At 56.6% G+C, this 24,746-nt stretch overlaps 8 protein-coding genes across 8 annotated transcripts; 4 read left to right on the forward strand and 4 right to left on the reverse strand.

The window, feature by feature from the left end:
• Positions 1-1,854: 1,854 nt before the first annotated feature.
• BKCO1_1120007 (class ii peroxidase) lies at positions 1,855-2,899 on the reverse strand (the record flags this gene model as incomplete). The annotated part of the gene is made up of 3 exons (XM_020270485.1): positions 1,855-1,975; positions 2,036-2,432; positions 2,485-2,899. The coding sequence occupies 3 exons, from the start codon at positions 2,897-2,899 to the stop codon at positions 1,855-1,857; spliced, it is 933 nt and encodes a 310-aa protein (XP_020125044.1).
• A 2,894-nt stretch (positions 2,900-5,793) lies between these two features.
• Positions 5,794-9,848, reverse strand: BKCO1_1120008 (uncharacterized protein; the record flags this gene model as incomplete). Its single annotated transcript, XM_020270486.1, has 3 exons — positions 5,794-6,661; positions 6,716-8,290; positions 8,347-9,848. 3 exons carry the CDS (start codon positions 9,846-9,848, stop codon positions 5,794-5,796), a joined length of 3,945 nt encoding a protein of 1,314 aa, XP_020125040.1.
• A 1,688-nt stretch (positions 9,849-11,536) lies between these two features.
• BKCO1_1120009 (mitochondrial f1f0 atp synthase subunit atp14) lies at positions 11,537-12,024 on the reverse strand (the record flags this gene model as incomplete). Its single annotated transcript, XM_020270487.1, has 3 exons — positions 11,537-11,799; positions 11,862-11,943; positions 11,998-12,024. 3 exons carry the CDS (start codon positions 12,022-12,024, stop codon positions 11,537-11,539), a joined length of 372 nt encoding a protein of 123 aa, XP_020125039.1.
• A 270-nt stretch (positions 12,025-12,294) lies between these two features.
• Positions 12,295-13,749, forward strand: BKCO1_11200010 (transcription initiation factor iib; the record flags this gene model as incomplete). Its single annotated transcript, XM_020270475.1, has 1 exon — positions 12,295-13,749. One exon carries the CDS (start codon positions 12,295-12,297, stop codon positions 13,747-13,749), a length of 1,455 nt encoding a protein of 484 aa, XP_020125052.1.
• A 1,832-nt stretch (positions 13,750-15,581) lies between these two features.
• Positions 15,582-16,943, reverse strand: BKCO1_11200011 (ubiquitin fusion degradation protein; the record flags this gene model as incomplete). The annotated part of the gene is made up of 1 exon (XM_020270476.1): positions 15,582-16,943. One exon carries the CDS (start codon positions 16,941-16,943, stop codon positions 15,582-15,584), a length of 1,362 nt encoding a protein of 453 aa, XP_020125051.1.
• A 401-nt stretch (positions 16,944-17,344) lies between these two features.
• BKCO1_11200012 (ubiquitin fusion degradation protein) lies at positions 17,345-19,741 on the forward strand (the record flags this gene model as incomplete). Its single annotated transcript, XM_020270477.1, has 1 exon — positions 17,345-19,741. The coding sequence occupies one exon, from the start codon at positions 17,345-17,347 to the stop codon at positions 19,739-19,741; it is 2,397 nt and encodes a 798-aa protein (XP_020125050.1).
• Positions 19,742-20,214: 473 nt separating this feature from the next.
• Positions 20,215-21,234, forward strand: BKCO1_11200013 (cytochrome c heme lyase; the record flags this gene model as incomplete). Its single annotated transcript, XM_020270478.1, has 2 exons — positions 20,215-20,298; positions 20,350-21,234. The coding sequence occupies 2 exons, from the start codon at positions 20,215-20,217 to the stop codon at positions 21,232-21,234; spliced, it is 969 nt and encodes a 322-aa protein (XP_020125049.1).
• Positions 21,235-22,639: 1,405 nt separating this feature from the next.
• Positions 22,640-24,527, forward strand: BKCO1_11200014 (alternative sulfate transporter; the record flags this gene model as incomplete). Its single annotated transcript, XM_020270479.1, has 8 exons — positions 22,640-22,797; positions 22,848-22,916; positions 22,971-23,073; positions 23,126-23,193; positions 23,245-23,460; positions 23,509-23,560; positions 23,618-23,818; positions 23,871-24,527. The coding sequence occupies 8 exons, from the start codon at positions 22,640-22,642 to the stop codon at positions 24,525-24,527; spliced, it is 1,524 nt and encodes a 507-aa protein (XP_020125048.1).
• Positions 24,528-24,746: the final 219 nt, after the last annotated feature.

Raw genomic sequence — 24,746 nt, forward strand, 5'->3', positions numbered from 1 at the left:
CTGTCATGCGTGCATGACGATTCCGGTCAGGTTTGCGTCTGCGGATGCGCGCACGTCAGGTGCACTTGCTACCCTGGCTCTGCTGAGGTAGAATGAGACTTTTTATTATTCTCAAAGATGGTCGGCTGAGAATCATGTATTCTCGTGCGACCCCGGCGGACTGGAGAGAAGAAGAGAGAATTTGTGATGTAGGAGGATATCGCATGGTCATATGGCATGGGTAAGGCATATGCAAGCCGGAGCCCTGTGCAATCGACCGGCATGTTAAACTGTAGTGCATCATAAATCATTTCAACACATGCTTTTTCTTGTACGTGCCCTCTACGTATACCGCTGCCTGCTTTTCCCTATATGTGGTGTGCTGCGATAAATAATCGATCGATCTCCAAAGCATTGCGCAATGACAATCTCCGCAGGACTTGATCCACGAACCTGGTTAACACGTATCCCAAGGTAGAAGAGTGTCAGGGTGTCTCAATATCGGCGCGGAGAAGGACAAGGGCAAACAAACGAAATAGGGCCCTCAGTGTAGCCAAGGACCTGGACCTGGGACTCGACCAAGCCATCTCTTACCTCAGCGAAAGCAGCACTGAGAGAACAACAACTCGGTCCGAGAGAACAAGTGGAGCGGCCTAGCCTAGCTTTCTGCAAATAACCTTCTGATAGGCGCGGTGAGGATACGACAGGGCTGACCGGGGCTGACTGACCGAGCAAGCCGCACGTCATGGACCATTTCTTCCCGCCGCCGGCTATGACCCCCCCTCCACAAACCTCTTGGCCTTGGCTTGCATATGCACCGGAACCGGCGGGTACCCTGCACACCACGTACAATATTACCCAGTCAGCGGAGCGGGGACGACATGCAAGTCACGCGTGCAGCGTACGAGCGCAGGCGCCGGCCCATGTGGCTTGCCGCAAGCTACCGTCTGCTAAATAGTTGGCTACCGCCGTGCTTAATCGGACGCCTGACGACCATGCATACCGTCGCGGCAGGAGTGCATGGTGGTCTCAGCCCTGCGAGGCTTGCTTACTTTGACTTCGGTGACCTATCGTCCAAGGCAATCGTGACTTCATGCCATCGGGGACTCGAGCGCTTCAAGAGGCTTGCGAGATCTTAGTAGAGATAGTCACGAAAGTTCTTGTCGAGTCTCGATCCGCGACATGTTTCTAAATTGGTCACTGCAGGGGGGGGGCTGTGAGCTGCTTACTAGAGGGGGGGATGGAAGCGGCTAGCTGAACGAAGGTGGCTGTGGCGCCAAGGTGTAGGCAGACGGGAAAATGAGGATCATCAAGGTGAGCGCCAAAATTAATGTTCGGGTATTATTTTCAAAGTCTTGTCTGTCATGCGTTTGTGTCACTAGTGAAGGGTGTAGTGTGTCACCATGTCAGTGTAGCGTTGTTTGACGACCAGCCATCGTCTGGCGATGACGGGCCCAAGCCGAGCAAAAGAAGAAAAAAAAAAGCATGGGAGCATAGTCATGAAGCATCTTAAGTATCACCCACACATCTATATTCCTAATGGCAGTAAAGAGCCGACGTTGTTCTTGTGGGTGATAGTCACGTTCTCCCACATGATGACAATATCGCACAAGACTCGCCCACAACAGTGACTTCTCAGTAACATCACATTGCGGGTACCTTAGTAAATTGTAGTACGTGAATGAGGTAAATTTGTAAATTGCAGGTGCTAGTATCCCTGCTACTCTTTTCTCTATCGTTGCTCGACCAATCATAACGCCTGCCGTGCAAACGCGGAAATCGGATATACAGGTATCAAGAACAGACATTAGCAATTATGAAAGCAGCCACGCGCGCCATTCTTCTGAGGTCCAACATCAATCTCCCGTCCCACATTTAGATTCTGTCGGCGATGGGTGCCGCCTTGATGTCGCGCTTGCTTGTCGCAGCGCTGATGACACTCGTGCAATCCGTCAAGCTGCCGGCGTCGTTGCCCAGAACAGACATCCTGTTGAAACTGTAGCTCTTCGTTAGCCTCGCATCCCGAGAGTCAAAGAAATGGTGGATTGAAACGTACGCGCTCACGAACGCAGCAGCCCACACACCCTGCGCGTTGAATGTGGCCCACAGTGTCCTGGGATCCTTGGAGAGATTGACATCGCTGTCCAAGCTCACGGGTGCGGTACCCGCGGATGTCTGGGCGTAGAACTTAGTGTCCCAGGTGCCAGGCGTGCTATCCAGGGACTGGCCGGCCTGTTCGGGCTTGGCAAAGAACTGCTTTGCAGTGCTATGAGCACCGACGAGAGCGCCCAGGTCGGTAGCGGAGAAGCCCTTGGCCGCGAACTGATTGATCAAGGTCGAAGCAGAGGCAGTCCCCGAGGGGAGTTGGCCCTCCTCGGATGGAGTGTCGCTGTCCTGGCGGCCAACTTTGACAGCAACACGCGGGCCGAGCGGGCAGGTGGCGATTGCTTGCGCTGTCCATACAATCAGTGTCAAATGGCTCAGGTGCGTGCATGTATGACTTACCACCAGCAAATTGGATCAGATCTGCAGTTCCCACGTTGTACTGATCCGCCAAGGGCGCGAGCTTCTGCGCGAAGCTTGCCAACCCTGCGTTCTCAGCGCGGTTGTACTCCTGGGCGAGGATGATGGAGCCATCACAGCCGCCAGAGAAGCAGTCGTGGAAGGCCAGGCGGATGGCCGCTCTTGCATCGTCGCTGCACACCGAGCCGTCAAGAAACCAACCCTTCAGTTCCGAGGCGACATCGTTCCACTCGGATGGGCAGCTTCCCTGACGCTTGACAAGAGAAAGCAGATTGTTGCCCAGCCCTGATGCCTCGCGCTTGAGAACAGAGGCAGCGATCGAGACATCGTTGAACGTTAGGGCATGCACGCTGGAGGCAGCAGCGAGTAGGATGAGAGATGACTTGGAGAAGTACATGTTGATAGAGATGAAGGTGGACGAGCGAGGGAGGAGGGTTGAGCGACTGGCTAGAATAAGAATCGAAAAAGGCAAACGATGGAGCGACGGGCGATTGGGCGGTTAACAGCTGCCCTGCGTCTGGTAGGTGAGATCTGCTGAAGTGACAGGGCTCAGTTGTGGATGCTGCAATGAGAAGATGACTTGTGTCAAGGGCGATTCACATTTTATATCTCACTAAGGCCCAGGGTATGCTCAGCCATGTCGGCGCAGAGGCTTAGAGACGCAGCAACAGGTCGGCGCCTGCTACCACCGATCCACCGAGCCGCTTAGCTGACCCGCATAGCGAAGCACGCCTCCCCGTTGTCCGGGACTATTGAGGTAGTGTGATCTCGGGACTGCCAGGCTGGCGGCGGTGCGGCAGCGCCAGGGGCAACGGGACGGCAGGCATCAGCAGAGCACCGGTAGCGGTGTGTGCGCCAGACCAATCTCGCCGACAAGCGAGGGGACTCGCGGGCAGGAGCATGCTTCATGCCTGGTGGCGGCAGGGGAGCCTGCGTATCATGGCCTCGGGGAGGAAGATCACTTGCAGTGTAGGGTAACTCTCGCCATGCAGCCCACCTGCAGGCGGCCTCGATGTGGTAAGACCCAGGCGCAGTAGCGTCGGGCCTTTTCTTTGACAGGCATGGATGGATGCTGAGGTTGGCGACGAGGTGCAGCAAGAGATTGAGCCGCAATATTGACGATCTGCATGGCCAGGCTGGCTTGTGTTCCTCTCCGCATCGCCACGACAGCCACTAAAACGCCATCCCGAGACGCTACGGATGTAGGTGGGGGATTCTGGGGCGCATTTTCCGTAGACCCACCTTCGTGCTGGAAATTTGAACAAACGCAGTGGGATGCTCCCTGCGTTTCAGGCACTGATGGCCTCGTTCGCCAGCACGCAGCAGCAGAATCGTGGCTGAAAGGTCGGGCATGGCGTGGCTTTCGCTGCACCGCGGGGTGCATAGCCTCTACCATAACTCGCATGTCAGAAGCTTGGTGTCCTGGCTCAGCCGACAGAAGTAAGGGAATGGTTGGTGCTGCCGTGTCCCTCACGCCAGCACGAAGGCTCAGCAGAATCCGGCGGGGCGGGATTGGTTGGGTCTATGATGCACGTTGAGCATGGCCTTCGGATCTCACCTCAGCTTCATGGATGTGCCGGCCAACGCGGCACGCTCGAACAGCTGGCGGATGCTAAAGGCGGCCTGCCAAGCCAAAAGAGGAAATACCGGCTACGTCGCGCGGGAGCAGGTGATCCGAGTCGGAGGTGATCAGCACCGGGCTCCTGAGGCTGCGGTTCTGGCCGAAGAGGGATCATGCTGGATCATGCTGGCAGGACCATGGAGCCCGACGGGACGGCATGACATGCAGGATTATTTCGCTGATGAGTCCGACCAACTGGTCTGACGTACCGCGCCACGGCTGATTCAGCCAGAAAATCAGAACGACGGCGATTGGCGCACGCGGCGCAGCGTTGAGCGCCACGTTGAGCGCAGCCAGTCAGCCAGGCGCAGCAGCCATCAAAACCGCTCATCAATGTCTGGTACATGCCCTGAAGTCCCAGCGGGCGGACAGGCGTCGACATGGAGGCGGGGCTGGGATGCAGCGGTGAACAGAGCCTGTTGAGCAAGCGCGGGCTCAGGCGGAGGGCCGAGCAGGAGCGGTCGTGTGGTGGTCGGATGCGAGCGCGGCCGTTGGCTGGAGGTTGTGGTAGAGTGTGGGGGACGACCGGGGAGGATGGGCAGTGGCGGCGGCGGCGTCGGCGGCGGGCTCGCTTGCGGGCCCCACAAGTGTCCGGCTCTCCATCCATTGTCCGAAAATATCACCACCGCTAAAATGCACGCCACCTGCGCCTCCAAGCCAATCCGCGCCGCGACGTTTGTCAACCCGCCCGCCAACCGTTGTCGCCGTCGCCGGCATCCCCGTTGCCAAAAATGGTGCCACTCCACGATAATAAGCTTCTCGATAAGCTTCGCTGGTAATCCTCCTCGCCCAGGGGAAAGCAAAGTTAACGACCTCCGCCACAACCACATCCACAACTGGTCTGTCAGAGCCGCAGCATCCCCGCGCCCATTCGTCACGAAATCCACCCGGGCACGAGCACGAGCCCAGCGCACGAGGCATCTCCGTGTAGCACCGACACCGCATCTGCCCACTCGCCCACCTCTCCCTTTCAGCTGGCGAAAAGTCGAGAGTGACACTGCCTCCCCCTCTCATTTCCCAATGCGACTTATTCTTGCATTTTCACGAGCAGTCGGACTCCCGGCAAGCCCGGGTCTGACCACGCTCGGCCCTGCGAAGGAATGCATACTTGCGTGCGACCACTAGCCTTGTTCCGAACTCGTATGTATCACGTCACACTTAGCATGCAAGTACGTGGCACTCCTAAACCTCGTTTTTGTTTTCCACTGCGTCGAGAAACTCCATACGCCCGAAAGGAATCAGATTTGGATCGCGCGCTTTGCTGAGGATGCGAAGGAAGGTAGTAGGCGCCGGCAACGGACGGAGAGAACAAACGCCATGCCCCCAGCAAACCAAGGATCGGAAAGAGACAGCCAGAATGTGATAGATGCAATGTTACCTTGACCCCGCCCAGAGAAAATAAAAAGAGAAAAGCAAAAGGTCCCGCCCCTGTGATGCAATCATGTGCGTTGGCCCTGATCTAGCCAAGAAGATCAACATTAAAAGAGAATTATCAGATTAGAAGAAGAGAGTCGAACGAAGAAAGCATCCGATAACCAGTCAGATGCCTGGTAGCTTGACACCGGCGCATTCCGAGATGCTCCAGTGTCCTTGTGGTTTTTTTTTCTCGCACTTTTGTTACTTCATTACTGGCTTCGAATCTCTTCTGCAGACCTGAAGGCTTCCAGCTTTCAGCCTGGTCGCCTGAAAACTTCAACGCCAAGCGTGGGCGTCTCCACCAGCTTGTTACCTGGTACGCCCTCGTCTTTCCTGCGCTGGAAAAAGCTCTGGCATTCGCCCACCACTATCGCCCATTCGCCCAGCGCGCGTCCTGCGTACTTGCTCGAAGTGATGGCTGCCCCTTCCGGCTTGACGCTTGTAATCGGCTTGGGGTTGGCCGTTTCCGACTCCTCGCGCTGTGCGTGCAAGAAATTATGAGCTGCCGGGGGCAGCCGTGGAGGCATCAGACGCATCGGGCCAGGGTTTGCGAAGCGCTTGTCATGCACCCATTCCAATGAAAAGCGGAAGCAGTAGCTGCGATGCGGAGGCACCTCCGGCGTGTTGTGTTTCTTTGCTGCCGTTTCCGAGGTAGTGCTGTCCGAGTTCGGCGTGTCTGTGGTTCCCTCGCGGGAGGTTGGTGGATCAGGGCTGCGAGATTTCGAGCGCGGCTTGGACACGCTTAGAAGATTGCGCAGCAAGCTGAACCGCTTCTTGCCGTTGTCCTCTTCCCCAGCGTCCGAGTTATCCGAAGCAATGGATAGTGCGGAGGCTGGCCGAATGTTTGTGTCGCCCAGCTGCGTCTCCAGCGACGAGTGGTTGCCGTACGCTGACTGTTGGTTTTTCGAAGCATTCGACACGATCCCGTCGAATGAGAGGAATGGCCCATTTGCAGGGGACAATGGCGCGTCGTGACGTATGATGAGCAGCCGGCGCCCGGGTGCTGGGTTGCAAGGCGTGGTTGAGGGGAGCGGCTCGTTTCGCGTCTGTGCCACTTCCTGCAGGTACAGGTAGTGGGCCCAGACTGATTGCAACCTCTCCTCGACACTATTCAGGATTCGCCTGTTTCCATTAGCACTTCACAAAACTTCTTCTCCGCTCGGTCCTGTGGCTTACAAGTCAGAGTCCGTAGCCTCCCCGTCAAATCTTGAGACCCTCCAACAGATCAACCTCATGTAGTATGCCCGAAGCATGGGGCACCAGTGATTGAAACGGCTTTCGAAAAACGCTGGCTCGAGCAGGAAGTCGAGACAGAGCTCGGACTTGCGCTTCTCATCCTCAACAATCGTGCCCCATACGCTGTACAGAAAGGACAAAAGTCGGATCTCCGTGGTGGTGTTGTGGCTTTCTGTCATACGCCTGTACACGGAAATCCAAAATGTCCAGTCAACGACCAACCTGTCGGCAGCGCGCTCATAACGCAACAAGATCAGAAGTGCTTCTTCCAGAAAATCGCAAAGGGTATAAGACGCGTTATGATCGAAAATGGAGACCCTACGAGCAGATGCTTGTAGGAGAGAACTGAAACTTTCTGCAAACATGTGAGGGGCTGTGATGGATTGAGGGTTTCCTACTGAGAGGAAATCTCGAAGAAGCATGATTAGACGATTCTCTGCCATCAGCCGAACGGCGTTGGCCGGAGGCAAAGGAAGGGCCGACGCCGCTGCATCCGGACCGTCCGCAAGCACGTCATCAAAGGTCATAGAAGACGTCGAAAGGCTTTCTTCTTCTTTTGCGGCAGTCAACGCTGCGTGGCGATGGAGAGTCTCGTCCAGGTTTGCGAGGATCTGGGCGTGGACCATGACAAGCCCAGGGGCGCAGAGTCGTTCAGCAGCGGTCGTTCCTGCCGGAAGGAAGTCTGTGATCAGGATATGATAGCACTTGGCAAAGACGTAAAAAAGGTCGCTCTCCGTCCCCGACCATCGCTTCACCCACGACCCGTGCCAAGGCAAATTAGCTGTCCCGAGAGGGAACGGAGCAGGCTTGCGAAGCTCACGGAAAGTTTTGTGAAGGTTGGTGAATCCAAGGGAATGGAGATTCGGCGGGAAGTTGGGGAGGATTGCTTTGGACGTTTCGTCAAGCTTCGACCTGTCTGACATCTTGCACTCCGCCATGACCCGTCTCATGGCATCTAGAGAGGGCGACCACAGTCTAACAAGGATGTCTGCCATGCCGGGGCAAAAGAAAAAGGCATATGCGCATGTTTTCCCGCAGAAGTTCACCAAACTAGCCGGTGCATTTCGCAAAGACATTTTCTCAACCACAAATCCCATCTGCGCGGTAAGATTTTGGATGAGTGTGTTGCGTACGTTGTGATGCACCGATTCGGCCAAGAAGTCGGACTCGAGAGATGCGACTGATGTTGAGGAATGTGACCGGGGTATGACCGGCGCATGCCTTTCCGTCAAGGGTGCAAATGGTGAAGGATGTGTGCGCCACTCTGGGCGTTCCATAATACCTACTATCGCCTGAAGGATATGAGGCCTGTCGGACCCGGAGATAGATTGGTTGTTCTTTCCATTGATCATTTCCAGCAAGCCGGTCCACCATCGATTCAGAATGTTGCTGCGGCGGTCCAAATCTTCTGGCCGAAGCCTACTGTTTGATGGATGTGTTGCATAAGTTCGGAGGAATGGAAGCAGGTTCTGGCGTACAACATTTGCTTTCAAAGCAATGGATTTTGACGAGAATCTGTTGGAAAGATCTTTTAGCCTCGCATTGACGGAAAATCGACAACAGTTACAAACTTTTGGTAGTCGCCATCCAGACTTCGGAACTGGCCCCACAGTTCATCCTTCTTCTTCGGCGTTTCTAACGAAAAGGTCTTCAACTTCTCGTGATTGACCGTCCTCGGCACGGGTGGAATGACGGATTCTTGCGATGGCGGTGACCTCATCAGCGTTGGTAATCTGTCGGTGGAGAACGATTGGCCTAGTTGAGGTGAGGCAGGCATTGACGGAGATTTTGGTAGGTTGGGAGACTTTGGTATCTCGGGTACTGCCGGAATTGGAGGGAGCTCTTCGGCCTTGAGCGGCTTGATGTAAGCATCTGAAGGTTTCCTAGGTCTCTTCGTAAGAACGGTACCCTTCTTGGGAGATTTCGTGGCAGAGTCTTCGGCGGGAGCTGGCTCCGTTTCTTTGCGGTCCGAATTGTTTCGCAGGATGGACATGCGCCGAGATACACGGGTACTGAGACGGTCCTCCGAAGCGGGTGCGCCCTCCGATTCCTTCCGTATGAATGACTTGCGTCTGGTTGCAGCAGTTGGGCGCTCTGCACGCTCCTCCTCGACCGGAGGCGGGTCGGAATCCTTGCGAAGAATGGATTTGCGCCGGGATGTAGTGATGAGGCTCCGACGCTTTTCGGGAGATGGGCGGTTGCCGTTTACACCATCTTCTCCTGAGGATTTGCTCGGTGACGACTCCTTCGCACTGGACGACACCCAGGACTTGCGTCGAAGATGAGTAAGCGACCTTTTGGGAGGCACGGCCTGCTGATCAGCTTCCGCCCTGTCCGTCTTCTCCTTTTCCTCTTCCTCCTTATTCTTCTCACTTTGTGCTTTTTGCTGGCTCTCCTTCGGGGATTCCTTCGAAGCCTCTTTCGAAGCGAGTTTCGGGGTGTCCTGTGCGGCGTCTGTCGAAGTATCTTGCAAGGCTTCCTTTGGAGTCTGGTTTGAGGCCGGTTTCCGCGTCTGCTTTGAAATCTGCTTTGAGTTCTCCTGCTGCTGTGAATTCTTGTGGGATTCTTTCCGCACCTCCTTCGGGGGTTGCTTCTGTAGCTGCTTCAAGGGTTCTTTCTGCGTGTCCTTGCGCGTACTCTTGTCCTTCACCCCGTCCTTCGCCTGGTTGCCTGACGTCACAGGCTCGCGCGACGAGGAGAAAAAGCGGGAGAGCCTCGATCGCTGAGTCGGCGGATCAGCCGAGTGCGATGGCTTTTCGTCCGGTAGATCGGCAGGTTCGTTCTCAGGCGTCGAGCCTCCGCTGGAAGAGTAGGGCGAATCCTCATCTCTCGATGAGTGCAGCTCCGCCTCGGAGATCCTGCCCTTGAGCTCCACGACGGACGAGTCCTCGTACTCTAGATCTTTGACCGGGGGAAAGTAGGTATAGCTGGCGGAGCGGGGGAGATGCACGGCTTCGGGCGGTCGCGGATCGTCTACAACGTTGTGCGTGGCGGCGGCGTCTGATACGCTCCGGTCTCTCCCAATGAGTGGAGTCGTTGAACTGCTGGCGGCGGCCATGCTTGCAGCCGCCATTGTGGAACGATGCCTATCGATATGGAATGCTTCGCTAGGAATGCGGCTCGGTGGGCGGGTGCGAGTCTGAGACAGTGGCTAGCTCCGACTCCCCATCATCCGGTGGGCAGGACCAGGTGAGCCGATAACAATGGGGGATCCCCGCCCGCGATGTCCGGAAGAAGAACGAAAGACGGCGAGCGGCGCGGAAGTGGACAAGCAGGGATCCGCGCGATGCGCTCGAAGATCGACCGCGGGTGAAGGCGAGAGGCACACTGCGCGTTCAGGGTGGACCGTCACTCCTGGGTTGCGAGCGCCAGGCAGATGGCGGGGGGGGGAAATGACAGATTGCGCAAGCCGTGAGGAGCTGGCTGCCTGGAGAGAGCTGAGGCTGAGGAAGGCTCACGCGTGGGTGGGTGGGTCCTGGGAGGAGAACGCGTTAAGATAGCGAGGGCGGAGGCTGAGAGCGAGCGGTGGTGGGAGAAACGAGGGTCACAGGCTGCAAGCCACCGCCTGGAGCGATTGTGCGGCGGAGAGGGCGGCGCGATAGCTCGGTGGAGGGAGGTTGAAACAACGCGCAAATTGGCCGGAGAGGACTCGCAGCTCCCTGTCGTCACAGACACGGGCGGGCGTTCATGATCCAACTGCCCGCGCTGCGGCTGGCGGACCCTTAGCGGCTGAGTGGGCCAGTGGTAGCGGCGCTGCAGCAGCATTATTTTTGGTTCATCTTGGCCCGCCGCGGCGAATCGTGGGCGGGCGCTCGCCCAGAGATCTACGCTTCCGCAGCCGTCCACGCCCCCGTATCTGCTGCCCTGGGTGGCCGTCCCCGGCGCTGCGGCTAGGGGCAGCCTTCGAGAAATTGTTGTGCGCAGGAGCACCGCGCTCCGGCCCTTCGCCTGTGCGCTGTGGACATCAGGCATCCTTTCCGGCCAGCGCCAGCGCGATTGCGTAGTTTTGATTTCAGGACGCCAACGCCCTGCCACTCGGCTGCCTCGGGCTCCCGCGACCCGACCGCCGCCTCGCAGCTCCCAGCTCCCAGCCTTGCCATTAACGCCTGCGATACGAGCCTCCGGGCACGGCCGTTGTTGGCCAAGCGACCACCCGGCCACGTTAGAGTCGGCGTCAGCGCTTCGGGACGCTGTGGCTTGGGGCTGGTGTTATCCGTGGGTGCGCTGGAGGCTCCCCCGCCCGCGCGCAGAATGTTCTACGGAAATTGGTCCGACCCACCGCTGCCTGCGCTGCGCGAGGACCGAGATGACCGCTGGACACGGCGGGTCGCTTGTCCGCGACCCCCGCCAACTGTGTCCGCGACACTGGCCGCATTTCAGTCTTGGGCAACGGGACATGGATATTATGGAGCCATCGACTACCGCACGTTGTTTTCAGAAGCGATGTGTCCCATGCGCTCACTAGAACCGAGATATCGGTGTCAGCACTACAGTGCCCTTGGCCTCCCTTGCAACAATGCTCCGAGCTTGTGGCAGTGTGGCATGGCAGTGAGAGGGGCACCGTAGATGGAGCCGGTGCCAGATGGAGACGGTTCTATACGCAGATATTCGATGGCGATGCAGACTCTGATGGAGGAAGGGAATTGACCAGTTAAATAACCTAATCGAGCACTGGAAAGGCTTCCTGGCGGAACATCATCGCCTCAATTGCGTCATGAGACGGCTGACGGAGTATTTTTGTACAGTTGATTATTCCGGCACTTAGTGGGCAGCAGCGGGCGCCTCTTCCTCTTCCTCAAACCAGTCCTCCTCAACCGCAGCGGTCTCGCCCGCAGCCTGGCCCTCAACCTCGGGCTGCTGGGCCTCGTACTCCTTCAACTCGCTGGCAAGGTCACTCTCCTCGGGCGACTGGGGAGCCTTGGGGATGGAGAACTTCTGGACGTGGCCCTCGGCATCGGTGGGCTTGACGGGCGTGGGCTTGTAGTTCTTCAGCTCGCGCAGGTACATGTCCTGCACAAGGTCGGCTGCAATTGATGGTAGGGTCAGCCGTGCACAATGCCAGGACGCAATTTTTGGGTCGGACTACCTTGGCGGACGGCCGTAGGCGTGAGGAAGGTACGGCGCGCCATGACGGCATTGCGCTGGGCCAGACGGCCGACGGAAAGGCGCTGGACAGTGCTGTCAGTATCAATTTCAGGAACGACGGGCACGCGGCGACGTACAGAAGCCCTGATTGTCTGAGCAAGCATGATGACGAGGGGGTGGTGATGCTTCTCGTGATGGAGCTCCGTCGTGGTAGGCGATGCCGGAGGGTGAAGTTGAACTTCCTTCGCGCGTCCCACGCACGGGCCTCGCGCCTCAAATCCCGACCCCAAACAGAGCAGCCGTTGATGCGATGTGAACGGGCCCCGTCCGCAATGGACTCGCCTTGACACCAGCGGCAGACGTGGTTGTGCAATTCACTTCCAGGTACCCCTTCCCGCTGCTACTGAGCCGGTTTCGCGCAGGTTCGCCGTGTTATGCAATCCCTGGCTCACGTGATTCGACGGTTACTCAGCCCCGGCTTCCGATGGCCCGTCCGCCGCGCCGCTGATATGCTTCGTGCCTGGCGCCCTTCACCTCTCCTCTTCTTTGTCCTGGACCGCACCTGCAACCCGACCTGCCCACCGCCAGAGTCGCTCTCCACTGCCGAACGCCGTCGTCGCTGTCCCCGCCGCCGTCGCCGCCGCCGTTGGAAGGACGCCGGACTCCTATTCTGCGGCGACTCACGCTGCGCCAACCGTCGCATAACGGCTACGTCGCCTGGCAGCACCACCGAAGCCTTGACAACCGGACCCATAGCAGCGTCTACTTCTGCACGAATCCTCCCAGCCAACCGTCAGCTGCGAGTCGACTTGAAGCCCAGCATGGCTCTCTCTCCGGGTGAGGTGCGTCCTATGGAGCATCATGTCAAGCAGAACGAGGAGTATGTGGACAATTTCAACATCCACATGATCTGCCCCGACTGCAAAGAGAGCCCTCCGAACCTCATTGAGGAGTTCTCCAGTGGCGACACTGTCTGTGGTTCTTGCGGTCTTGTGCTGTCTGCCCGTGTTGTGGATACTCGCTCTGAGTGGCGAACGTTCTCGAACGACGATCAGAATGGCGACGATCCTTCGCGTGTCGGTGACGCTGCCAACCCGCTCTTGAACGGCTCACAGCTGGCGACCAACATTTCCTATACGGACGGTGCGAAGAGCCGCGAGCTCAATCGTGCTCAGAACAAGTCCGGCACCGACAAGAGCAACAAGGTGCTCATGCAGGCGTACAAACTGATCGGTCAGTGGTGCGATCGTTGGCTTCTGCCTCACACAGTCAGCGACACGGCCAAGCACATGTACAAAATGACGGATGACTCGAAGCTGTTCAAGGGCAAGGCGCTTGACACCATCGTTGCCGGTTGTTTGTTCTTGGCTTGCCGGCAAGCTGGGCAGGGCCGTTCCTTTCGTGAGCTGCACGAACTGACGGGCGTTTCGAAGAAGGAAATTGGCCGCATTTTCAAGCTACTGGACACCTTCTTCAATAAGCAGAACAAGGCGGGCACGGTTGTCACCACCGGTGGAATGGTCATGGCAGCCGACGCATACAAATCGAAGGAAGCTACCTCGCCTCCGGAGTTGTGTGCACGCTATTGCAACGCTCTAGGGCTAGACAACCGTGTGCAGATGCTAGCTCAGCGTCTCGCGGAAGCCATGGTGAAGCATGGCTGTTTGGCTGGTCGCTCGCCCCTTTCTGCATGTGCGGCCTGCATCTACATGATCAGCTATTTAGTCGATCAGCCTTTGACGGCAAAGGAGATTGCACCTGTTGCTGGTGTGAGCGACGGCACCATCCGGACGGCGTACAAGCTCCTCTATCAGGACAAGGACAAACTTCTTGATCCTGAGTGGGTTAAGGAAAAGGGCCTCAAGATCGAGAAGCTGCCATCCACCTAATTTGGCATATTCTGTGGACGTGTTGGAGTCCTCTGTCGCAGATCAGCTTGCTGCAACAGTCGATGGGCCGGCCCATTCCACTCATTCAACTTTATTTATCAGCCTCAAGGCTGCGGACACCTCGTACTCATTTCTTTTACTTATGCACCAAACAGAGACAAAATTATCCACCAGCGAAACCGATACCCGGGATTTCACATCACAAAACTCCCCAAAAACATTGAACTTTTTTGCATAGCATGGCGTCTCGGTGGGGCTAAATGCTTCTTACATGGTTTCCCCGCAAATGGTTATAGATCGTCCTGCTTTTTATTCCGCGAAGGGGGTTCTCCTTTAGGAAACTGCACAAGCAAGAGTCCGGCGGGAAGAAGGAGTTTCAGCAAACTTGCCTTGAAAGAGTAGTTCTTTCTGTTTTGTTACTATTTCGCTTGACCTTTTCCGAAGGTCAAACCATCCAAGGCAAAAGCGGTAGTACCACCTGCCGTTCTGCATTCGGCAGATATTGGATAGTAATTTGGTCTTTTTTTCAAGGCCAATACTCCCCGTATCACCCTTCCTACTCTTGCTTGCATCTGGAACATGAATTACTAGCCACTTCAGATGAAGGCACGCAGGGAGGTGGCGCTACTGACTCCCGATAGACTGAATTTCTCCTGTTTAGGTCGAGCAAGGCACGGTATGGCGATGCGGATCAGGCTCCTGAAGGAAGCTGGAGGTCTAGGTGCAGATATGAAAGCCGATATAACAATGAAGATACACTTGACTCAATCATCAGCTGCAAGAGAAACTTGCGAATTTGTGTGCACTGGGTGAGTTTTCTGTGTCAAAGTGACCGAAAGATGATGGCAGCGCATTTGAAGCACTATTGAGATACCGAGACCAAACTCCAACTTCGTTCTCCGAACCCATGTGATGAGGGAGATGGGTATCATCTATGATCGAGTGCGTGGTTTTGAAGCGCTTGAACGACCCGAAAAAGGCCAAAGGTTTGAGGGACATGAAAAGAGGAGCGGAGAGTATGAAAACGCCCCACCAACCGAGACCAAGTGCTGCTGTCCAAATGATACCCCAAGGAAAAAGTATCATCAGTAAGAAAGAGGAAACAAAGGTGAGAGGAGAGAAATCGCCGTGCTAGCCATGCTTGCTAAGCGCCTTGACCCGCCCGTAGGTCCCGTTTATCGCCGGCTTACGCTTTTCGTATCAATTTGTGTCCATTCCGTGTATCTTGAGTCATGCCTGCTTTTGGGTATAATGCTGCAACTCTAGATTTGAAGTGTGTGCTGGGCCTTCAGTAGAGCTCCCTTGTCCGTCGGCCGCTGTAGTTGCACCAATCGCACTGTAGAGCAGTATTTATCAGATCAAAATCTTTGAGGGGTCGTCGAACTAGAGAATAATCATACAGCGATAGCGGAAGAGCCGTCATTATCGATGATGCAGTACTCGTTACGGCAGGTGCGACAGGCGCGGATGAAGAGAGCTTTGCAGTCAGCGCACTGTATGGCCGCACGTAGTCAGTCAAGCTCGGTTCAGGACAAGGCACGGACAATTGATGGGACTTCAAGATGGATCAGCGAGATAACGGTGTGGATCTTCACGTACAGTCGGACCGCAGCCAAAGCATTCCCGCTTCACGCCGATCTGTAGGTGCAGTCCATGTCAGCTACTCCGGGCTAAAGACTTCCACACGGACATACCTCTGTGAATGCTGGGGCCGAGATCCTGAGCGCGTGTTCGAGTCCTCATCCTCCGGTTCTTGATTTTTGTTCCGGGAGAGAATCGTGTCTGCTGGGAACGTTTATGTATCCAGCTGCGCCTCTAACATTCTCTTTTCTTCATCCCCACATACCAGCGCTCCCGGCCCCAGACATCATCTCCTCGACCAGGCAGTGTGCAGTGCAGAGACCCATATGTACCTTGATATCGTGGGGAGGGTTTCCCTCGGCCGCCATCTCTTGGAGGGCTTCAGTTTGCTGCAGGGCTGTAAGCGTTGAGCCGTTGGTATGAACGGTGCTTGCGCTCCCGACAAAGCACTTCTCGTCCCACCACTTATTACACCGCTCACACCAACGACCGCGAAGGCACTCCTCACACCGGATAATCAGCCTCGGCGGTGGCGTGCCTGGAAGCATTGACGGCTGCTGCGCAGCCCGGATGGTCGAAGAGTGGAGCGGTGGCGGACTCAACAACGGCAAGTGATGTGCTGGCGAGTCACGAATCATCGCCGGACCCTCTGGGCAGCCGTGACAGCTCTGACAGCCTGCCGGTCCCAGAGCAACGCTGGCAACTGCAGGCGGGAGGTAGGCAGCCTGGGATCCGCTGTCGGCATAGACGGCAGCAATATCGTGGCGCGGCCCCCGGCAGAGGACGGCGTCAAAGAATATGATACCCTCGCACGCCTTTAGCGTCTCAGCCCATTCCGCAGATGGCCGCCTGCGCAGTACACGACCCTCTGACTGGTACCACTTGTGGTGCTCGGAGCGCGCCAAGGCGGACGACAAAGCGTCGCTGGACCGCTGGTTCCATTCCGCTCCGATCTGCGCGCCAAGAGAGCTCATGACACCGCCAGGGGTTCGGGGCGGGCTCCGCTGCTTCTTGGATGACACCAGCTCCGTCGCAGGACCAGGTTCTTTGGCGCCAAAGACATACAGGCCCTTGAGACGAGGCGTGCCGGGTGGGCGAGTGGGGCGGACGGCATACCGCAAGACTTGCTGCAGCTTGCGCTCGTTGAGATGCTCCACCTCGCGGATCGACAGGATGCGCACGTTGAAGCGGTCTTCGGCGACTATCTTGCGCACCAGGTCGGCTGGTACGCTGAGCCCGTCGAGCACCAGTGTGTGCACGTGTTCCAGGATGTGGTGGTGCTTCTTGTCAGCCAGCTGAGAGAATATACTGAGAAGGGGTTCGGAGTAGATGTCGTCCTCGGTCAGCGCTTCACCCATGCGTTCGGGGCGCCAGCTGTTGCCGCTGCGGTCGAGGGGCCCATTGTTCGCGGTGACAGCCGGCTTCACCGTCGAAAGATCCAGGTAGCGGACTGAGTCAGGTGAGTGATAGACCAGCGCCCTGAATGCTCGGCTTGCGAGCGCGAGGGAGAGGAGGGACGCGGTGGGCAGGTAGGGCGCAATCTGGCGCAGTAGAAGTGAGTTGCTCAACAAGTCGTAAAGCGTGATGGATGTGGCGTCGGCAGCTGCAGCCATTGAAGAGATGCTCGATGAGGCGCGAAGGCGTGCGAAAGAGCTTTGGAGAGGAAGAGAATGTTGGGACGGAAGGAGAGGGAGGCAGGAGCAAATATATGCAGCGGCGCGCGCAGCTACCGCAACGGGTGCGTGGGAGTCGTTTGACCAGACAATCCCATCATGTCAAGCAATGCTGTCATCCCGGCTGACGCTCCAGCCAGCGCTCTTGCCGAAACCGGCCTAGCTTTCTGGGCACCCGCTTATCTTATCGGAGCTGCGGCTTTTGCGTCACCGCGACCGCCCACCGCCGAGCTGCTTACAATTGCCGGCTTTCGAGAAGGTACTGCCGCTGCGCCTGCCTCCCTCCTTTTACTGCTCCTGTGCGCTCTTTCCTCCATTACCGCGCCTCTCTCATGCCCAACATGGCTTCCGAGCCCACAGAACCCGCTCCTTTACAGTGGTCCGCGCAGTTCGACGTCGCCGTGCCGTCCAAATCGCGACAACTTCCTGGCGACAAGCTCCTACTTCCGGCTTCCGCTCTCGAACAGCTGCTAGCAGCCGCGCCTACGGTCTCGGCGCAGTCCTCCTCGAATCAGCCGCATACGTCCACTTTCGATCCTTTCAACCCCCACACCTTCGCTGCTGAGCGTCACGCGCGTGAGCTGCAGTACCAGGACCGTGTCCAGCAGCTACCACATCCTCTTACCTTTCGACTAGTCAACCCCGACAATGGAAAAGCGGCATATGCTGGCATTCGGGAGTTCTCTGCCGACGAAGGCGAGGTCGTGTTGAGCAAGTTCCTGAGAGAATCACTCGGTGTTGAGTCAGATGGCGAAGCGGATAGCTGGCCTTCTAGTGGGAACACCAGCGACGAGGATACCACCATGGCAAATGGCGCAGGAGCCATTGCGGTAAACGATAGAGACAGGCCAAGGATCACGGTACACGCCAATCAACTTCCCAAAGGCACGTTTGTAAAACTTCGCCCACTGGAGGCCGGTTATGATCCTGCGGACTGGAAATCCCTTCTGGAGCAACACATGCGTGCGAATTTCACGACGTTGACGAATGGCGAGATATTAGTGATACCCGGGGGTCGTGGCGTTGGAGGCAAAAGAGAAGAGTTCAGATTTCTAATTGATGGCTTCAAGCCGGAAGGGGACGGGGTGTGTGTGGTGGATACAGACTTGGAAGTGGACATTGAAGCTTTGAATGAAGAACAAGCAAGAGAGACGCTCAAGAAGATTGCGGCAAAAGCACAGAAAGCACCGGGAACAACAGAAGGCAGTTCAACAGGCGGAAAACTGAACCTGTTGAAGGCTGAACCCGGCCAGGTCCTAGACGGCGAATACGTGGATTACGAGATACCTTCATGGATACGAGCCCAAGGCGTTGAAATCGAGCTCAGCGAGGTGGCCGAGGAGGATGAGCTTGATCTATACGTCAGCCCATTTGGACCTCGACAACGCACTAGGCCACGTGCTGAGGAGCATGTCTTTGCAGACGTGTCTAGCACATATCCCAAGCGGGTGAGGTTGCGACCGACCAATGTGGAGCTGGAAGATGCCGAATCGTTGTGGGTTTCCATCCACGCCTATGCCCCTGAGAATACGTCTGGAACAAGATCTCCCAAGACGTATCAGATTCGCGCTATACCTTTCGATCCCCAGGAGGATACCTCTCAGGATTCTACGACATCGGACACTGTTCCTCCAAATCCTGGTGATGTACAGTGCAAAAATTGTCAGCAGTGGGTCCCGGAACGAAGCTTGTTTCTTCATGAGAACTTCTGCTTGAGGAATAATACAGTCTGTCCAAAAGGCTGCGGTCAAGTCTTCCAAAAACGCTCAGAAGCTTTCCAGAATCACTGGCACTGCCCGCATGACACGTTTCATGGCAATACGGCTCTCAGTCATTCCAAACACGATGCCATGTTCCACCAGTCTTATACCTGTGACAGCTGCGATCGCACATTCACTTCTCTTGCCCAGCTATCACACCACAAGACAACGGTTTGCCCTGGAAAGCATATCCTCTGCCAGTTCTGCCATCTCGAAGTTCCACAAGAGGGCAATCCGGATGAACCGAACCCGGAAGCCCTCCTTTCAAATCTCACACCACACGAACTCGCCGATGGCGGAAGGACGACTGAATGTCATCTTTGCAACAAGATCATTCGGCTCCGCGATATGGCCACTCATTCTAAGCATCACGAGTTCGAGAAGCTCAGCCGTCCTGCCCCACGCATCTGCCGTAACGTCAACTGTGGCCGAACGCTTGATGGCACCAGCAAGACGGGCGACACACGCGTTGCGACCAAACTGGGTCTGTCTCAAGGTCCGGACAATGATCTTGGGCTCTGTGGCGTGTGTTTTGGACCGCTCTATGTCAGCATGTATGATCCGGAGGGCAAGGCTTTGCGGAGACGGGTCGAACGCAGATATCTCACGCAGTTGACGAAGGGCTGTGGGAAAGAATGGTGTCGTAATGAGATGTGCCAAAGTGGTCGTCAAAACCAAGGCACTAAGCCGGCAGGGTTATCAATGAAGGAAGCCTTGCCACTGATCAAACCGTTGCTAGAAAAGCTACAGGTGAGAGATGGAGAGACCCCAGAGACCCTGGTACATTTCTGTACGGACGAGTCCAGTCAGAAGAGGAGAAATCTGGCAGAGATGTTGGCAGCAGAGGAAGATGTAACTGGCAAAGGCGGTTATGCATTGGAGTGGTGTGTTGCCGCAATGGAGGCGCAAGGAGGGGATTTGCAGAAAGGGAGGGAATGGTTGAAGGGATGGGCACCGCAGAGAAATGAAGCAAGATGAGGGTGGTCACGGTCATGCATATAACGGCGTTGAACAAGGGTAGAAGATGGAGATATTTAATGTATATAGACACTTGATGAGCCAATCAGGGTTTGATTATTGTGAGAGCAAGATTGCGCCACAGGATACGCGCTAAATAATGCCTGGCAGAAGTTCGGGGCTGAAGAAGTCGCGAAACTGCTAGTGAAGTGGATGGGTAAATCCGGGTCGACGTAGTTGTTAGGTGGCCGCCGCAAATGCGACAGAACCGTCTTCGAGGCGGCCTGGAGTAAATCGGAGCGGACTGTGCTAGCCGGAGGCGAGTCGGGGCCGCGAGAGGCCCTGAGACCATTGCGCCTTCCGTGCCATCATCGTGGCCCTTGCTCCGCAACTTTCTTTCCTCACTTTCGCCGCAAACAAACCCACCCTCCAAGTGGTCTGCCTGGATTCTTCCAGCTGTTTTCTTTTATCCACACATCTCACCACGATTCACCATGGGTTGGTTCTGGGCAGACGCTGAGCCTGCGGCGCCCGTCGCCCCGCATCCCATGCCTCGGTCCTCCAACGCCGCTCCACCCGTGCGTCTCCCACGCTGAACGAATCCAATGACTTTGTGCTAATTCTCTCAGCCCGGCTGTCCGATGCACCAAAAAGGCGCTGCTCCGCCCGCACCACCGAAGCCTTCCGCCACCCCCACCGGCGCATGCCCCTACGTCCCGCCGGAGAAGAAGGACGGCAGTGCACCGGCGCCCCCGAAGTCCGGACTGCTCGAGAAGCTCAATCCGCTCAATTTCATGCCGTCAAATCTGTCGCAAGAACGTGCGGCGCACCAGACTGTCGACCTGCCGACCGATCGCGAGGCTTCGTCGATTCCGCGCGGCGATGGCGGAGGCAACTGGGAGTACCCCAGCCCACAACAGATGTACAATGCAATGCTGCGCAAGGGCTACACGGATACGCCGCAGGATGCGGTTGAGAGCATGGTTGCGGTGCACAACTTCCTAAACGAGGGCGCGTGGGCCGAGATCCTGGAGTGGGAGCGCCGCTTCTCCAAGGGCATTGTGCATGGATGGAAGACGAGTGCGCAGGGTGAAGAGGGAAGCCAGGCGGGCGAGTTGCTTGAAAGATGGCCGGACAAGGAGACGCCGCCGCCGCAGTTGACGAGGTTCATGGGCAGGCCTGGGGAGTTGACGCCCAAAGCGCGAATGATGCAGTTCCTGGGTCAGGTCTGGCCGAGCCAGTTCAGCGCAGAGCCGCCGTTTGACAGGCACGATTGGTTCGTGCAGAGGAACCTGCCGAATGGTGAGACTGTGGAGAAGAGGTATGTCATTGACTACTATGAGGGCGAGCCGGAGCATGGCATGCCTGTCTTCTATCTCGACGTCAGGCCAGCCATCGACACGCCCAGCCAGGCGGCGGAGAGGGCGGTACGCTGGGGCCGTGACGTTTGGTGGAGAGCAGTTGGTGGCAATATCAGGGAGCAGCTCCAGGCTCAACAGGCCGCCAGCAAGTGAAGCACGGCTGGTTCGGCGGCGTTTTGACGGTGTAAGGGAATTGATCTGGAAGATCAGGCGTCATCGTTCCTTTGTCTTCACTCTGCTCTTCTTATTATCGGGGTTTTGGTCGATGGAATGTCTCATGAGTTTCGTTGTAAATGCTCTTTTGATTTCGGATTGCGTTTGTGCTTCCGGGTCATATACATTTTCTTGTCATCACATTTTTTGGCACAGCTCAGGCTTGACTCTGCATCGTTGTGAGTGCGGTGGGAAGCTTGAATCATATCTCAAGCTCGATGAGAAGTGAGTAGACTTCAGTGCGCAATAGCCACGACAGGTTGACAATGATTGTTAGTCCAGGGCCAGCAAATATCACACCACACGGCGGAGGGACAGCGTCTCGTGGAAGAGGGGTTGTGCGGGAGACAAGTCACAGCAAGGACGGTAACTTCTGCAGGACCCCAGTCCTCTTATCTCCGTCCACCTACGCTAGTGTCACGCAGGCCGCTCGAGCTTGGGGATTGATGATCCAACAATCCGGTAAATTGTGGAGGCCTTATCCATGGGCACGCCGATGTGCTTGGGCTGAGTAAGGATTAAGACGGTGTGTTTGCGGTCGATGTTCTGTAATATCAGGAGTTATGGAGTAATGCTTGGATAGGGCGTCTTGTCACCACTGCCACACAGAAGAAGCACGATCGAGAAGCTCGGCCTTTTGCCCCTGGATGATACTTTTTGACTCGGCATCACCAGGCCCAACATTCGTGGGTTTTATCGATGATGGGCAGCGCCATCAAAGAAGGCACATGCCCATGGCCACGACAACAACAGCCCTCAACCTCTCTGGCCACGGCAAAGACATTGGGGCCGAAGGATTCAATACAATACAATGTCAACGGCGAGTAGCGCCAGGGAGCGATGTTGTGCTCAGCACGCAAGGCGTCTTGCAGATGGCATCAAGCAGCTGCGACGACGCTGATTGGCTGGCCCGAGACACGACAGGGGTACGTCACCCTCCCATTCGACACGTCCCCTTAGTCTGACTTCGGCAGACGCGTTGCAAGTGCTACATATGCCCTTCCATATACCAGATCGACCGCCAGAACTGCCCCCGTATATCACTCGCATGCGCAATCGCCCCACACAAGCCGCTTCGCTGCCCTGTCATACTGCCGGCCGTTTGAGCCCGCCGCGAAGCTAGTGGCCCGCCGCGTGTCTACCATGGAAGAGGATGCCAGACCCCCGGCAGAGGGGTTTTCGGGTGGACCCAAGGTCGATGCCTTTGCGCCTGCGCTGCACAGAAGCATGTCGTTTTTAAGGGCTGCCGTGGCCCCTCTGTCGCGCGCCTGGCCCACGGCTGCCTCATCCATCTTCTCAGTCAAGGACGAACCGTCCGATCTTGAACCGCTGCTTGCTAGCCAAGATGGTATTGTTTGCTTCTCATGATCCCGCACCCCGCCCGACAGACGAACCCTGCGAAAAGAAACCGGTAACCGACTATCTTCAAGACCAAAGCCCGTCGCTCAGCGAGAATGATGAGATTGATTGGACTGCCGCCGAGGAGACGAGTCTCGTGCGAAAGTATGCTTGGTGGTGCCTTGTCCGTCGGCGTGCCGTGCTGACGTCCCCAGACTGGACCTGGTTGTGATGCCGTTGCTCGTGCTTGGCTTCTACGCTCTTCAGTTAGATCGTGGGAACATGTGCGTGCTTCCCCCCTCCCGCTGCCTGTGCTTCTCGTATTGACGCTCCTGGAGTGGAAATGCCTTGACCGATTACTTCATGGAGGACGTGGGCATCACGCAGTTCCAGTTCAACGTTGGCCAGCAGCTCCTCTCCGCTGGCATCGTCATCTTGGAGGTATCGCCACACCAGCCCGGAAACAGTATGGCTTAGTGCTAAGCATTATCAGATCCCAAGCAACCTTGTTCTTTTTCGGATCGGTCCGCAAAAATGGATCAGTGGCCAAATCGTTGCATGGTACGCCCATCCCAACGGTCTGGACTGCCCGTCAGGCTGACGCCATACCAGGGGACTTGTTGCGACTTTCCAAGCCTTCCAGAAGGGTCTAGGAGCATTCATGGTTACCAGGATTCTGCTCGGTCTATGTGAGGCCGGCTTCATTCCCGCCAGTCTCTACACCATCTCCATGTTCTACAAGAGGGATGAGACGAGCAAACGCTTCTCCATATTCTTCTTGGGTAACTTGACTGCCGTCGCAAGCAGCGGTTTGATTGGCTATGGCATGTAAGTGGCAGCTTTCCTGTTTCTGATGAGAGAATACTAATGGTTCAGTCTGCATATGAGAGGAGTTGCCAATCTTGCCGGCTGGCAGTGGCTCTTCATCGTGAGTCCTTTCGCTGGTTCATCCTGGTTTTGCCGTTCCGCAGGCTGACTGGTGTAGATCGAGGGAATGTTCACATGCGTGGTCGGCATTCTCTTCGCCGTCTTGTTCCCCAAAAGCCTCTTCGAGCCCAAGAGCGCCTTTGGGATCCGCTACTTTACAGAGCGCGAAGCAGGCATCCTCCGCCGCCGCATCCTGTTCGACGACCCGCGCAAGCTGCAGAAGAAGAAATGGATCGACTGGGCCGAGCTCCGCCATGCTGTACGCATCCGCGTCCCTCCACTCCACCCGCGAAGCATCACTGACTCTCCAGCTCTGCAACTGGCGGGTGTACCCTCACCTCCTGCTCACCCTGACGGCCATCGCTCCCGTCAGCACGCTCAACTCGTACGCGCCCACGCTCGTCAGCTCCTTTGGCTACGGTCGCCTGGTCTCCAACGCGCTCGTTTCCGTCGGCGGCTGGATCTCGCTAGTCATGAACGTCTCGTGGGGCCTGCTGGCAGACCACTTTGGCCTCCGTGGCCCGCTCGTCCTCCTCGGTGTGCTCATCTGGTGGGCCGTCACCATCGCCAACCGCGCCCTCATCCACAGCGATGACAATCACGCCCGCTACGCCGTCCTCACCCTCGCCCTCTCCTTCTCCATGACCTACCACGCCGTCAACGGCTCCTGGCTCGCCCTCAACGCCCGCTCCGCCGGCGAGCGCAGCATCACCATGGCCCTCTTCATCATGGCCGCCAACGCCGCCGGCATTGTTGGTGGCCAGCTATTCCAGGCCAGCGACAAACCGCTGTACCAGACCGGCTGGACCGTCATCGTCGCTCTCACCAGCATCGGCCTGGTCTTTACCATCCTATCGAATCTGCAGTATTGGTGGTTGAACAGGGGGATTGTCAGGCAGGAGCGCCAAAGAGCCATGGCTGGCGAGGGTATCGTAACGGATGGAGCATTGCATCGCTACCATCAGTAAGCTGCGCATATAGTAGCGTCGTTCCGTGGATTACGGTGGCCATTGAGACGAACCGACTACTGCCAGTTACTACGATCTAGACGAGTGCCCAATGACTTGTCAACCGCCTTGGGTAATCCGCTCGATGTTTCATCATTTCTCCCATCAAGTAGAGATACCTTTCAAGCCTCATCCTTGTTTTCTAGAGTAGACTTAGGGGCTTGAGCGTTTCGTAGACTT

This window comes from Diplodia corticola, assembly GCF_001883845.1.
Source record: "Diplodia corticola strain CBS 112549 chromosome Unknown scaffold112, whole genome shotgun sequence".
Classification (NCBI taxonomy): domain Eukaryota; kingdom Fungi; phylum Ascomycota; class Dothideomycetes; order Botryosphaeriales; family Botryosphaeriaceae; genus Diplodia; species Diplodia corticola.